The sequence below is a fragment of the Lepidochelys kempii genome, chromosome 4 (assembly GCF_965140265.1).
Source record: "Lepidochelys kempii isolate rLepKem1 chromosome 4, rLepKem1.hap2, whole genome shotgun sequence".
NCBI classification, from domain to species: Eukaryota; Metazoa; Chordata; order Testudines; family Cheloniidae; genus Lepidochelys; species Lepidochelys kempii.
Genome location: NC_133259.1, coordinates 131,775,815 through 131,789,024, shown reverse-complemented (window position 1 = coordinate 131,789,024; position 13,210 = coordinate 131,775,815). Strand labels below are relative to the sequence as shown.

General features: G+C 40.0%; 1 protein-coding gene across 9 annotated transcripts in view; it reads left to right on the top strand.

The window, feature by feature from the left end:
• CTNNA2 (catenin alpha 2) overlaps positions 1–13,210 on the top strand; it is a 784,792-nt gene that overhangs the window by 260,165 nt on the left and 511,417 nt on the right. For all 9 annotated transcript variants that reach the window (XM_073342914.1, XM_073342915.1, XM_073342917.1 and 6 more), the window contains one exon: positions 9,630–9,833. In XM_073342914.1, coding sequence (XP_073199015.1) covers positions 9,630–9,833 — 204 coding nt within the window. The remainder of the gene's footprint in view (positions 1–9,629; positions 9,834–13,210) is intronic.

The window sequence follows — 13,210 nt, the reverse complement described above, 5'->3', positions numbered from 1 at the left end:
TGCATGTGTTAAATGTTAGTGTGTATGTTTCTAATTAAAAATCCCCTTTAATAAGGAAATGTTGAAAAGGTTCTGAAGAAGTAGTAATTGACTGACTGTTGGCTGCAAAAATTATTTCTCATGATTTCCATACATTTTAATTATCCCAGTTTATTCACTGCATTTTCTCTAGCGATACAGATCTATTAACTATAAGTATGATAGTAAAGGTAACTTTGCTCTTTTGTTAATTCTTAAGGATGTGCAATGAATGTGAATGAAACTAGGTCATTTTCAAGTGCAACAGTGAAGTGCATACCTAAGGAATTAACGTATGAGTGACTAGAACAGCCCTATCAGTATGGATCGTTTCAAAGAGATCAGTTATGATTTAGTTGGTAGTAAAACTGGAACAATTTTTTTTGACATATATGCTAGAAGGTATGTAAGAAACATAATGGCACATTCTAGAGAATGATACATGAATTTCCACTACACCAGCAGTTGGTGGAGCTGGAACAATGTGACATTTGGTTGAAATTGTTCAACTGTGAGTTTCCTCTTTATTAAACAATGAATCATAGCAAGGTTCCCACATATTTCTGTGTGTGTTGTTCCTCTGCTATTCACTTATTTAGATTGTAGCCCCCCCCCCCCCCGGAAGGAAAATTATCTTCTCATTTGTCCTTATGTATAGAGCCAGACACTTTTTAAAAAAAAAAACAAAAGTTAGATATCTGGGGTGAAATCTGGACCCCATTGAAGTCAATGGCAAACCTTCTGCTGACTTCACTGAGGCCAGGATTTCACCTTTGACTTTGTTTTTACATTATGTGAATGAGTGTACTGTAATCAGAATACAATTTGTTAGTTTTGCTATAACTTCACACTGTTAGAGGCTGTTGACAACTAGGGAGTGCATTTTATGTTTGTTATAATATATTATCAGGATTTTAAAATATATTGGTTCTCCTAATTAGCTATGTCATTTGACCTATTAATGCTGTGTTGATTTGGGCTATCCCAGGCAGTAAATTGCACAAACTTATGTTTCATTAAAATGTTGTGAAAATTAAAATATTCCATTAGAATTTATCATGATTTGGCATTTGAATGGTCTATTTGAAATAATGACTGAAATATTATGCATCTCAATAATTGGATAAATTCTCTCCCATCCCTAGTTGTAGCTCTCTATATATTTATTTATTTCTTGACTCATTTTCTTTTAAGGTTCAGATGGTAACAGCAGAGAGATGGTAACACAACATCTTTGCAAACTGTTCAAATATGAAACCTGCTTGCATGATTCCAGCCAAATTTTATAGAGCAGCAGGTGGTGTGGGTAAAGTGCCCCTAGGTAGGAGCACAGATTGACTCTTCTTTTGCACCTGCCACCTTGAACTATAAAGAAACAAAAATGAGTCAGAAAATAACCCAATGGTGATCCAAAATCATTTATCGTTATCTCATACAACACACTTAAGGTTAAGATTTATGTACACTTGCAAAATTTGCCATCTGGTAATTTGTTTAGCTTCTAAACTACAAATCAACTTGTGCACCCCTACAATAACATTAATTTGAGATAAAAGTGTTAACCTGGAAAGCAAGTAGATTGTTCTTTTAAAAATATTCTTTCCAGTTGGAGTTAAAATGTTTTTTTTTCCTAATACATTATGTGACTGAATGCATAACACATTTGGTTTAATCTGTTTCTAAGGACTGCTCAGTTAAATAATTTGATTATAAAAGCATCTTTTTTCTAATCAAAATCTGCCTAGATAATCTAATCAGTTCTAATTACTGACTCACTTGTTCAGAAGCTGACCTCCGTGCTACTATGTAGGAGACTTGGCTTCAAGACAATTTCAAAATGTTCACTCCCTAGGCAAAAGTAAGCAAAGTCCATGCGATCCTTCAGGTTTTACACAGTGTGGAATAACAGCTAGGTAGTATGGAATGAGGGTAGGAGGTGAAAAATGGGCTAAAATGAAAACTTGGGTAAACAACCTAGACCTTCTGTCATTGAAAATTGGAAGGCAGCAGTAGAGGTTCTGTCAGAAAAAATAAAGTAGTGGGTAGCTGCCAGAAAGTAGCAGCAGACCTTTTGTGATGCTGGCCTCCAACATTACCAATTGGTACAGTACTTGTCATTCAGTACTTATGCCTTTTAGCACAAAAACAAACATTATTCATTGCTACAATATTTTTCCAGAAAAATCCTAACTACTGTGCAAGTCATATATAAGAACTTTTGCCATAACAGGGAGTGCACATCATTGAAACCATCCATCTAAACCAATTTAACTTAATTGAAATAATTCCAGTAAGGTAATAGGTTCATAAGTTTTTAAGGCCAGAAGAGACCATTATGATAATGTAGTCTGACCTGTTGTATAACATAAGCCGTACACCGTCACCCAGCAATTTGTGCCTCAGGACCAAAACTTCTGTTTGAGTTATAAGTTTAGAAAATATCCTGTCTTGATTTAAAGACTTCACATGATGGAGAATACACCACATCCCTAAGTAATTTGTTCCAATTGTTAGTTTCCCTTACTGGTAAACAGATTGCACCTTATTTTTAGTCCAAATTTGTCTATCTTCATATTCCAGCTGTTGGATCTCATTATGGCTTTTTCTGCTAGATTAAACAATACTCAGAAACATAAATTTGTGACCACCTAGCAATGTAATTGGTGTCACTACATGGCATAACTTGACCAGTTAGTACATCTCTGTGACAGAACTCATATCTTTCAGCTCCAATACCAATGAACAGTAAAGGGCTTCTGCTACACAGTTTAGCAGAAATTTTCATATACGCTAATTGAGTCATTACAGTATTTTCACTTTTTGTTTCACATCATCAAATGATGTCATCTTTGTTTCAGACAGGAAATCACCTTACCCTAGGCTCATCTGATACAGTAACTTTGGAAATACCTTATGGAAAGTTTAGGGTTTACATTTAGGTCCTCTTTGACTTGGACCTGTCTCTAGATCCACACATCCAGGCTGTCTATATCTTGCTGATTCTTTCTAAAGAACATCTCTAAGATACAACCTTTCCTCTCTGTTCATACAATCATCAACTTCCTCAATCTTGTGTTGGAATTGAAAAATTCAGCCCTTTCTATGAATTCAATCAAGGTTAATTTAACAGCAGTAACAGCTTTCCATGTGCCGGTAGAAGGTTTCTCAGTATTTACTAACCCAACCACAGCAAGATTTCTAAAAGGATTTATCCATCTTTTTCTGCAGATTGGATTCCTTACACCACTGTGGGATCTCAGCCTGATTCTTAAGCATCTCATGAAACAATCTTTTGAACTATAAGCTACATTGAATCATAGAATATCAGGGTTGGAAGGGACCTCAGGAGGTCATCTAGTCCAACCCCCTGCTCAAAGCAGGACTGATCCCCAATTAAATCATCCCAGCCAGGGCTTTGTCAAGCCTGACCTTAAAAACTTCGAAGGAAGGAGATTCCACCACCTCCCTAGGTAACGCATTCCAGTGTTTCACCACCCTCCTAGTGAAAAAGTTTTTCCTAATATCCAACCTAAACCTCCCCCACTGCAACTTGAGACAGTTACTCCTTGTTCTGTCATCTGCTACCAGTCTAGAGAACAGTCTAGAGCCATCCTTTTTGGAACCCCCTTTCAGGTAGTTGAAAGCAGCTATCAAACCCCCTCTCATTCTTCTCTTCCGTAGACTAAACATCCCCAGTTCCCTCAGCCTCTCCTCATAACTCATGTGTTCCAGTCCCCTAATCATTTTTGTTTCCCACTGCTGGACTCTTTCCAATTTTTCCACATCCTTCTTGTAGTGTGGGTCCCAAAACTGGACACAGTACTCCAGATGAGGCCTCACCAATGTCGAATAGAGGGGAACGATCACGTCCCTCGATCTGCTGACAATGCCCCTACTTATACATCCCAAAATGCCATTGGCCTTCCTGGCCCACTGTAACACCTAGGTCCTTTTCTGCAGAACTGCTGCCGAGCCACTCGGTCCCTAGTCTGTAGCGGTGCATTGGATTCTTCCGTCCTAAGTGCAGGACTCTGCACTTGTCCTTGTTGAACCTCATCAGATTTCTTTTCGCCCAATCCTCCAATTTGTCTAGGGCCTACTCTCCAGTGTATCTTCCTCTCTTCCCAGTTTAGTGTCATCTGCAAATTTGCTGAGAGTGCAATCCACACCATCCTCCAGATCATTTATGAAGATATTGAACAAAACCGGCCCCAGGACCGACCTTTGGGACACTCCACTTGATACCAGCTGCCAACTAGACATGGAGCCATTGGTCACTACCCGTTGAGCCCGACAATCTATCCTGCTACATCTGTCTGTGGCCATCCCTTCTGCTTGAAGCGTTGGGGAAATGGGAGCTCTAATGGCAGACCCTCCATTTATTCTGTTCCCCAAGGAGAAGGTATCTCTACGACCTCATCCGAAGTCTTCACCTAAGGCGTCCTCTGAATTTCATATTAATCTTCTGGGTGTTTTTTTCTTAAAGCGTCAACAGTCTATGCAAGAGTCTGCTTTTCATACAGTGGATATTAGAAGGGTGTTAGCCTTTTACTTGTATTGGACTAGACCATTCAGGAAGACCCTTAGACTCTTTTTATTTCTTTTGCAGCTAAGTCTAAGAGAACACCTACCTGCACTCAGAGACTTTCTAAATGGATCTCTGGATGTATTATTGCCTGCTATGGTTTTCACTGATGTTACACCTCCCCTAAAAGTAACTGCATGCTCTGCTAGATCACAGTGTGTCTGTAAATCTACTCAAAGATGTTTCAGTTGCTGAAATCTGAAGTGCTGCAATAGGGTCCTTGGTGCACATGTTTTCCAACTATTATGCCCTAATTCACACTGGAAGGTCAGATTTGGCTGTAGGCAGTGCAGGTTTTTCTTCAGTGATGGACTCTGTTCCAAAACTCCCACCTCCTTAAAGGGTAACTGCTAGGGAATCAAAAACTCCCACCTCCTTAAAGGGTAACTGCTAGGGAATCACCTAAGGTGGAACACCCACAGGGATGCTACTTGATGAAGGAGTAACTGGAGGTCTTCGAGATATGTCCCACTCTGGTTGCTCCAATACCAGCCCTCCTCCACTCTGCTTCAGAGCTGCTTCTGTCGGCTTTATAGTAGAGAAGGAATTGAGGGCACTTCATCCACACAGGCCAATACAGCCTTGGTACAGGGCATGAGGATGTGCAGGGCCCATGTGCGGGCATAAAGGGCACTGCTAAAAAAAAAATCTCCAAAGGTTCATGCGCACCTAGAGTGGAGCACCCACAGGGATACACATCTTGAAGAACTCCAGTTACTGTATTAGGTGAAGAACCTCTCTTTGGCTTTCCCGTCAAAGAACGGCTGGAAGTAGAGCTGAGGCAGCCTGGTGGGAGACCTGAAAAAAAAAATCCGTGTCAAAAGACTTCATTGGCACCAGCTGGCCTTTGGTTTCCTCTTGCTTTTGCTCCAGTGCTACTCACTGCTTTCCCTGCACTTTGTGCTGTGAGGTCATGGTTCTTTTTCTCCCTTTGCTCCCCAAGTCACCAGATATCTCAGAGGCTCAGGGCTTGGTGTCCATACTTCATCATCCTGATCTTTACATTGCTGGATGCTTTTTGAAGCAGCATCGGTATCCTGTTATCTTTTGTTCTTGTGAAGGTCCTGGAAGAGGCTCTATAGCTAATGTTGCATTGAGATTTGCTCTTAAAGTAGGACTAAAATTTGACCTATTAACTCTCGGGACAGTTGCATTTTCTACATAATCTTTTCATAAAACAGTAACTTTTGTGGAGGAAAAATGTTGAACGTTCATTTAAAATAAAAATAAAAGTCCTCAATTTGTTTGAGATTCCTCTAGCTAAAATTGCCATAGTCCCCAAACTGCACAGACCAAAAAAAAACCCCACCTCATTGTGAAAAATAGCTTAGATTGTTTACTTCTGAACTTGGAAAATTGAAATAATTTATTTCCCCAATCCATGACAACTTAATTGAATTCCATCGCTATTTAGCTGACTCATCACAGAGACCATAGGGAGCCAGGAGACAGGCTGACTAGTAAGGGATAAGTGGTGTGGAGAAGAGAGTTGTGGGTTTTGCATGGGGGAAGGGAAAGAGAACTTGGAACTGAGGGAAGCAGGGAGACTATCCAGTTGTCCACCTATGCTCCTCATATTGACCAATTCATACACATGCTTCTCTCCTCATGTTCCCAGCCACCTCTCCAGTTGTAGGAGGATATATAGGAGGAAGGATGCCCCAGTGGTTAAGACAGTAGTGTAGGACTTGAGAGATTTTCTCTGTGACCTTGTACAAGCCACTTGATGTCTCTGTGACACAGTTCCTATCTGTAAAATGGAGATAATAATGTTATCTCCCCTCAAAACCCCTACCTCACAGGGGTTTTGAGGATAAATACATTAAAGATTGTGGTGTGCTCAGATTTGGCAGTAATGGGGGACACACAGAAAATTGTAGTTCTGGAGTGATGGACCTGCTCTGAAGTGTCATGCTAGGACTGTGTTCTGGCAAACTCAGGGATTTGCCAGAGGAAGAAGCTGTCTCAGGAATGGAGTTTGTACATGGAAGCATGTTGGTTGGAAGATGAGTCTCTAAGGGGAAAAGTGGGAGAACAGGGAGGGAAAGCAGAGGTATGGAGGAGGTGTGGCATACTAAAGGGTGCCAAATGGGGGTATTTCAATATTTGTCTCTATGATTTAGCTGTAATAACCATGATGCAAAGTTACTATACACCTGTGGTGATTCCCCTCAAAAATCTTAGTTAATGTTGAGTTGAGATAGTAAAATGTACATATAACCTATTGTGACAGGGTTGGGGATGACCACATCCAGTGTAGGACGAGTGCACCCCATCACACTCCTAGACCCCAGTCAATATACTCGCCCTTCTTAGCAGGGGAGTGTAGCCCAATGGCCAGAGTCAATCAATTGGTCCCCATCGGCAGAGCCGTAAGGCCTGGCGGCTATAGTCAGTAAGTTCGCTCCAGTGAGACAGGGCAATACAGCGCAATGGCCAGTATCAAAAGATTTACCCCTTTTTGCAGGATAGTAGGGCCTAATAGCTACTACCAATACAGTCGCCCCAGGATGACAGGGCAGTAAGGCTTAGTGGCCGAAGTCCATGAATTCGCCCTTCTTGGCACGGCAATGAGGCCTAATGACTAATCAATGTACTCGACCCTAAGAGCTGGACCATGCAGCCCAATGGGCAAAGTCAATAGATTCGCCCCCTCTTTGTGGGGCTCTAAGGTGTAGTAGTCCCCGTCTATAGATTCACCCTTCTTAGCAGGGCAGTGAGGCCGAGTGGCCAAAATCAGTAAATTCAACCCGGTTTGCAGGGCAGTGGGCCAACCGACCAACGTTAATAGCTTTCAGAGGAGCAGCCATGTTAGTCTGTATTCACAAAAAGAAAAGGAGTACTTGTGGCACCTTAGAGACTAACCAATTTATTTGAGCATAAGCTTTGCCGCAGTTAGCAGGGCTGTAAGGCCTAACTGCCAAAGTCCATATATTTCCCCTCTCAGCAGGGCAGTGAGGCATAATGGCTAGAGTCCATGTATTCGCCCCTAATAGCTGGTCAGTTTGGCCCAATGGCCAAAGTCAATAGGCTTGCCCCTCTTAGCGGGACAGTAAGGCCTAGTAGCCACAATCAGTATATTCGCCCCAGGAAGACTGGCAGTAAGGCCTAGTGGCCAAAGTCAGTCAGGAAGGGGACCACCACACACAAGCGGGGTGGGAGGGTGGCAGCCCTGGTAAGGGGTCCAGTCTCTCCCTCTCCACTGGACCCCAGCCCAAGGCCCTGGTAGTGGCAGGGGCACATGCCACTGAGTCAGTGGGGAGGTTCCGACTGAAACACAATGACTCAAAACACTGGCTCACTAACCAAGCCACTATCTAATTCCCCTGGGCTGCAGCTTACTGTAGTTTCTGTTGCTGTGGTCTGCTGTCTCCGGGTTATCTGGTCTGCGCTGTCCCCAGTGACTCCTGGGGCAGCGGGTTCCCAATAGGTGCCTTAGCGTCTGCTTGGGTTACAGTGTCTCCGGCCTCCCTGGCCTCGGACTTTGGCTGATCCTCAGCTGGAGCCAACGGAGCATGTCCTTCCTCCCTGGCAGTCAGCCCCAACTGAGCTGAGCTGCTCCTTCTTATACCAGTGCACTTGGACCATGCCCAGTACAGTAAAGGGGGCATGGCTTCCTCAACCCACAATGTAGGGTTTGTTAGACCCACAGCAGGAGTCTCCCTATGAGATAGGAGAGCAGGCAGATACCAGACACAGTGTTCATATATAATCCACAAGTACTCCTTATTGTTACAAAATAAACCACTCAGTTTACATTCATAACCCAAGCATACTACACCAGAATCTGAAGATCAGAACTGAAGTTCCAATGGCCAGTCGACATTCAGTCCAATCACAAGATGCGGGGAGCCAGGATTACCACATCTTAATCTAAACAGGGCTTTGGATCCACAAACGACTCCAAATTGTGAGTGTATCTAACATCCTTTATAATCCATTCTGTCACATCAGCAGTTGTCTGGGCAATTTCGAAGAGACAGTTCTGGGCAAATTGCGAAAATCCAAGAGGTTTAGAAACAGTCCCAGGCCCAAGATGTTCCTCTTTCCCCAGTTCTTGTTTACAACTGTAGCAGATACATTGCAACAGGTACATTGTCATGGCAAGATATGAAAAAGGTGGGGGAGATGAAGTATTATTTACCTTTGCCATTTCACATGTAATGGGGGGGAAAAAAACAGAAAGATCAAGGGATTTGTCCAAACTAGCACAAGAAATCTGTGAAACTGGGAATTGAACCCTGCTCTTCTGAGTCCCAGAGCAGTGGGTCAAATAAAAGTCAGTGCGCTGATAAACAAAAACATAACCCTACCAGCCCAACACCTAAATGCAAGCTTACATTAGTACATTGTTTGTGTTTTTAAGTAAGGAAGAAATGTATTCACAGGACATGATGGTTTACACAAATCATTAAGCAATAGTTGTAAAAATTATGAAAAATATGTTAAGTCCTATTTAATGAAATCAGTGTAAATTATAATGATGCTGAAAATGTGGAGCAGACCCATTCATTGTACACAGAACTGAACATTAGATTACTTGAATAAATACAGAGGCAGTAATATTATATGATATTAACAGAGATTTAAGTATTCAATGAATATGTGACATTTGAAAAAAAAATAGCATGTTTGGTACATTTCATGTACCAGTTCTCAGCTGTGAAAAGCTTCATAAGATCCAGTAAAAGTATAATAGTCAACAATTTACTGTGCTTAAAGGTCACCTCCTCCTTTTGCTTTAGGCTGTTGACATATTTGAAAACTCATCTGTTGAGATGTTTATTTTAAACAAATTTTAAAACAAGCGTATGTTGTCTGGTCCTTTTAAAATATGTTATTTAAGGACCTCAAATTTAATAGAGACTAGATATTTCAGTAAGTGTAGTTCCTCCTGGAATGTAGCAGAGAACTCCTGTATTTATTCAGTAGGAAAGATGAAAAGCCATAAAAGGGGATATTTCAAAAACAATAGCAAACACCCAAGAATGCTGTTCATTTTTCTACATTATGTTTTATATTTCAGAACAAGATTATTTTAGACCCTATGACTTTCAGTGAGGCCAGATTCAGACCATCTCTTGAAGAGAGGTTGGAGAGTATTATCAGTGGAGCAGCACTGATGGCAGACTCTTCATGCACACGTGATGACCGCCGAGAGAGAATTGTTGCTGAGTGCAATGCTGTACGACAGGCCCTCCAGGACCTACTTAGCGAGTATATGAATAATGTAAGTTCTATGCTCTCTTTAGTCTTTTCCTCCTGTATGGATTGTTAAGCAGTTTTATGACTATTCTAAAATGCCTACATGCTTAGTAAAACTGACTATCCTAAATAGCAGCAGTTCAAGAAAATCAAGGTAGTCACTTAAAATGCTTCGGTGGTTTTCAACATTTGGGAGGTTGAGATTGCTTTATAGTAGTTTGTTACAAATAACTATATCCTGAAATGCATTTTGTTCTGAAAAGGAAAGCCCCCAATTGTAAGATTCCCTCACTCTACTGCAGAATAAGAGACTACTGTGTTCTGAATCAGTGATTTGTTTCATTTTAACTAAAAGGTAGTCCACACAACTTTTAAATATTTCTAGTGAGCCCAAATGCTGTTGTGAAATGTGTATAAAACTCCTAGTTGGTAAGCAAACAGGGAACGTGGATAAGTCAAATGAAAATATCCTAGATACTATTTTTGTAAAAGAAAATGTGTACAGTCGGTTTCTAGCATTATTCATTGTTGTAGGGAAATAGTCATGTAGCGTTTTATTCAGATGTACACACAGAAGTTCACATGAAGTAGCTCTAAGTTTGCATGTGGGAGGATGTAGTTAAACCATGAGGATTCTTATTTGCTAACAGTGTAATTGGAGCTATTAACTGTAAGTGTGCAGATTCCCTGAATCCGTTCAGTATTATCTATCATTATTGCAGTGCACATAATGAAATGTTTTTAAAATATCTTAAATACATCAGTCACCACAGTGTAGACATACAGTATCATTTGCTTTATGTGTATAATCTCCTACATGATAAACATCCTCTTCTTAACAGTGCCTATGTATACTTCCAAAATTATTTGTGGATATTCTGCACTATTGTTACTAGACTCATCCATCATTGCAAGGCTGTGATATATGCAGTGAGATCATAACCAGTCAATAACCTTTTTTTTATATTACAACTTAATTCCTGGAAATATTGTCGGAAGCAGTTCTTCTCTGACAATATGGTGGTAGCCACTTCAAGAGGTAATGGTGATGCCCATGTCTTTCCATGAGCTCCTAGATACTGTGTTTAAGGATATTTCAGGGTTTCAAATCCATTTCCCCTTTTTTGAACATACATTATATGATTGGAAATATTTCCAAATGAGTATTTGCACATTTAAGCCGTCCAAATATATTTACCAGAGCAAGTGTTCTACTGCATGCCTCATTTTTCATCTGCTGGTAACGTTAGAGTTTAAGTAAACACATTGCATATTTTGATCCTGTTTTTTCCAAGTCCCCAATTCTGATAAATGTTGAAAACTAACATTCAAGGATTAAGTGTTTTTATTATTATTATTATTATTTCTAGTTGCAAGACTGATAATATACAATATCAAACCAGTGAAAGTATTCAATCTTCTATTTGCTTTATTGTATACCTGAGACAACTAGAATTTATTTCTTAAATTGCTTATATTTTCTTTTTACTGTTCAGTAAAATGGTGTTGGCTTCAAGGAACAGCTATTCCCCAGTCTAGGATTACAACACAGAAATTGTTTGCTGTTTTTTAAGGTGACAGTTGATATGTTCTTTTGGTGCAAATGACAGCAAAGCTGATGTTGTTTTATCTTGAGGTGAAAGCCGTAAAGAGAGTGAGTTAAAGGACAGGTGATGATGATGTGAAATATAGCTTTTTGGATTGCTGTCTGCAGAATCTTGTTTCACAGAATTATTACTTTTAGGTGTAAGCTCTAAAAGGTCTCTACAAAGATCATTCCAAAACTGATGGATTGTTGTATCCTGTTTCTTATGTACCATGCTTTGTGATAGCAAAATGAATTTGCCCTTGCTTCAGAAACATTACTTATTTTATTTCTGACACCACTTTCAGATAAGGCAAAAGAATCTTTAGAGTTTAAATGGCAGCATTCGTTTATGACCATGCAGAGGATGGCTAATGTAGTTTCAGGGTTTCTCTTAGAATGCTTAGTGGAAGAGAGTTGTGTTTTACACTTTATATATGGTGTTTAAGTAACTGAGCTGATGGATATTTGTCCATCTTTATATTTCTATTCTTCTAATAGCAGTCTAATTAGATCTAAGATCCATAATTCCCAATTCTTTTTCTCTTCATGTTTCGTATGGAACGTAATGAAATCAGTTTAACAGTTCATGTATAAGTATCTTCTTCTTAACAAATGAATGTTTAGTTTGAGGTATAGTATTTCAAACTTAAAAAATAGATTATGTCATGTAATCACTTCCTAGTTGTTTTTTGTTTTTTGTTTTTTTAAGATACAACATTTGTATCTACCGGCATGGCTTCCATTTTTGTTTTTAACCCCTGTCTTGATAAGAGGACATGGGGTTTTCAGTAATGAGAAGCAAGGGCTTTACAACTGCCAAAGATTTCACTTGCAAAATTCCCAGAAGCTTGGTAGAATTGTTGCAAGGTAAAACTAAATCTGATTGCGATAAGGCATGACTTGGGACAACTGACAGCCTGATCAAGAGACGGCCCGTCTGTAAGAGTATATTGTTCCCGCTTAGTACTGAGATACGTTCTACAAGCTTCCCTTGGACAGCTCTGCAAACATCTGCCCAGAATGCCTTTAACCAGTGCTATCAGTACCTCATTTTAAATCTACTCCTATATTGTTCTGATTAAAGAACAAGAGGAAGAGGTAATGGAAAAAAACTGAAACTTTGTGGCTAATCATCAGTCATAAAATGTGCACGCTCCTTTGATACTCTTCATTAAGAATACCGTTATTTTATGCCAGTAATATTGCATGCCAGTATTTCAGAGAGACTGTACATTGCAGTTGCAATGCTATTATTATTTTCTTGCCTATTCAAATGTTAATAGCTCTGCTCAACCGAAAAGTGCCCCTCCACTTACCCTCTTCAGTGATCTAGGGCAAGGGAGACTCACTCTTCACCTACAAGTTGTTTTTTTGTTTCATGTTGTTTAAAGAAGAGTCCTGATTCTCTGTGCCCTTGCACTAAGCTAATCCTTTACACCTGTGCATAGTGAGTACAAAGTGGGTATAAATTGTAGTGTGTTACCTCTCATTTTACAATCCGTTTGCTCAGGTATGAATGACTAGGTGCAAAACAGTAGAATTGGACTGGATGCATTCAGTCTTAGGACAAATCAGCCTATCTTACTTTTCACTATTGTGACAATAGGTGATGTTACCATAGCTTTAGGTCAAACTGGTAACAGAAAGAAAATTGTGATGCAGGAGGGAGAATTCTTCTGCTCATTTTGTAGATCCCTGATGTGCTAGTGAGTTGCTAACAATGTCCGTCTAGCTAATTATATGCTTGAAATGGCATTCTTGTATATAGCATACACTGCCACCTATACAATGTTCCAAGCAAATTTTTATTGAGC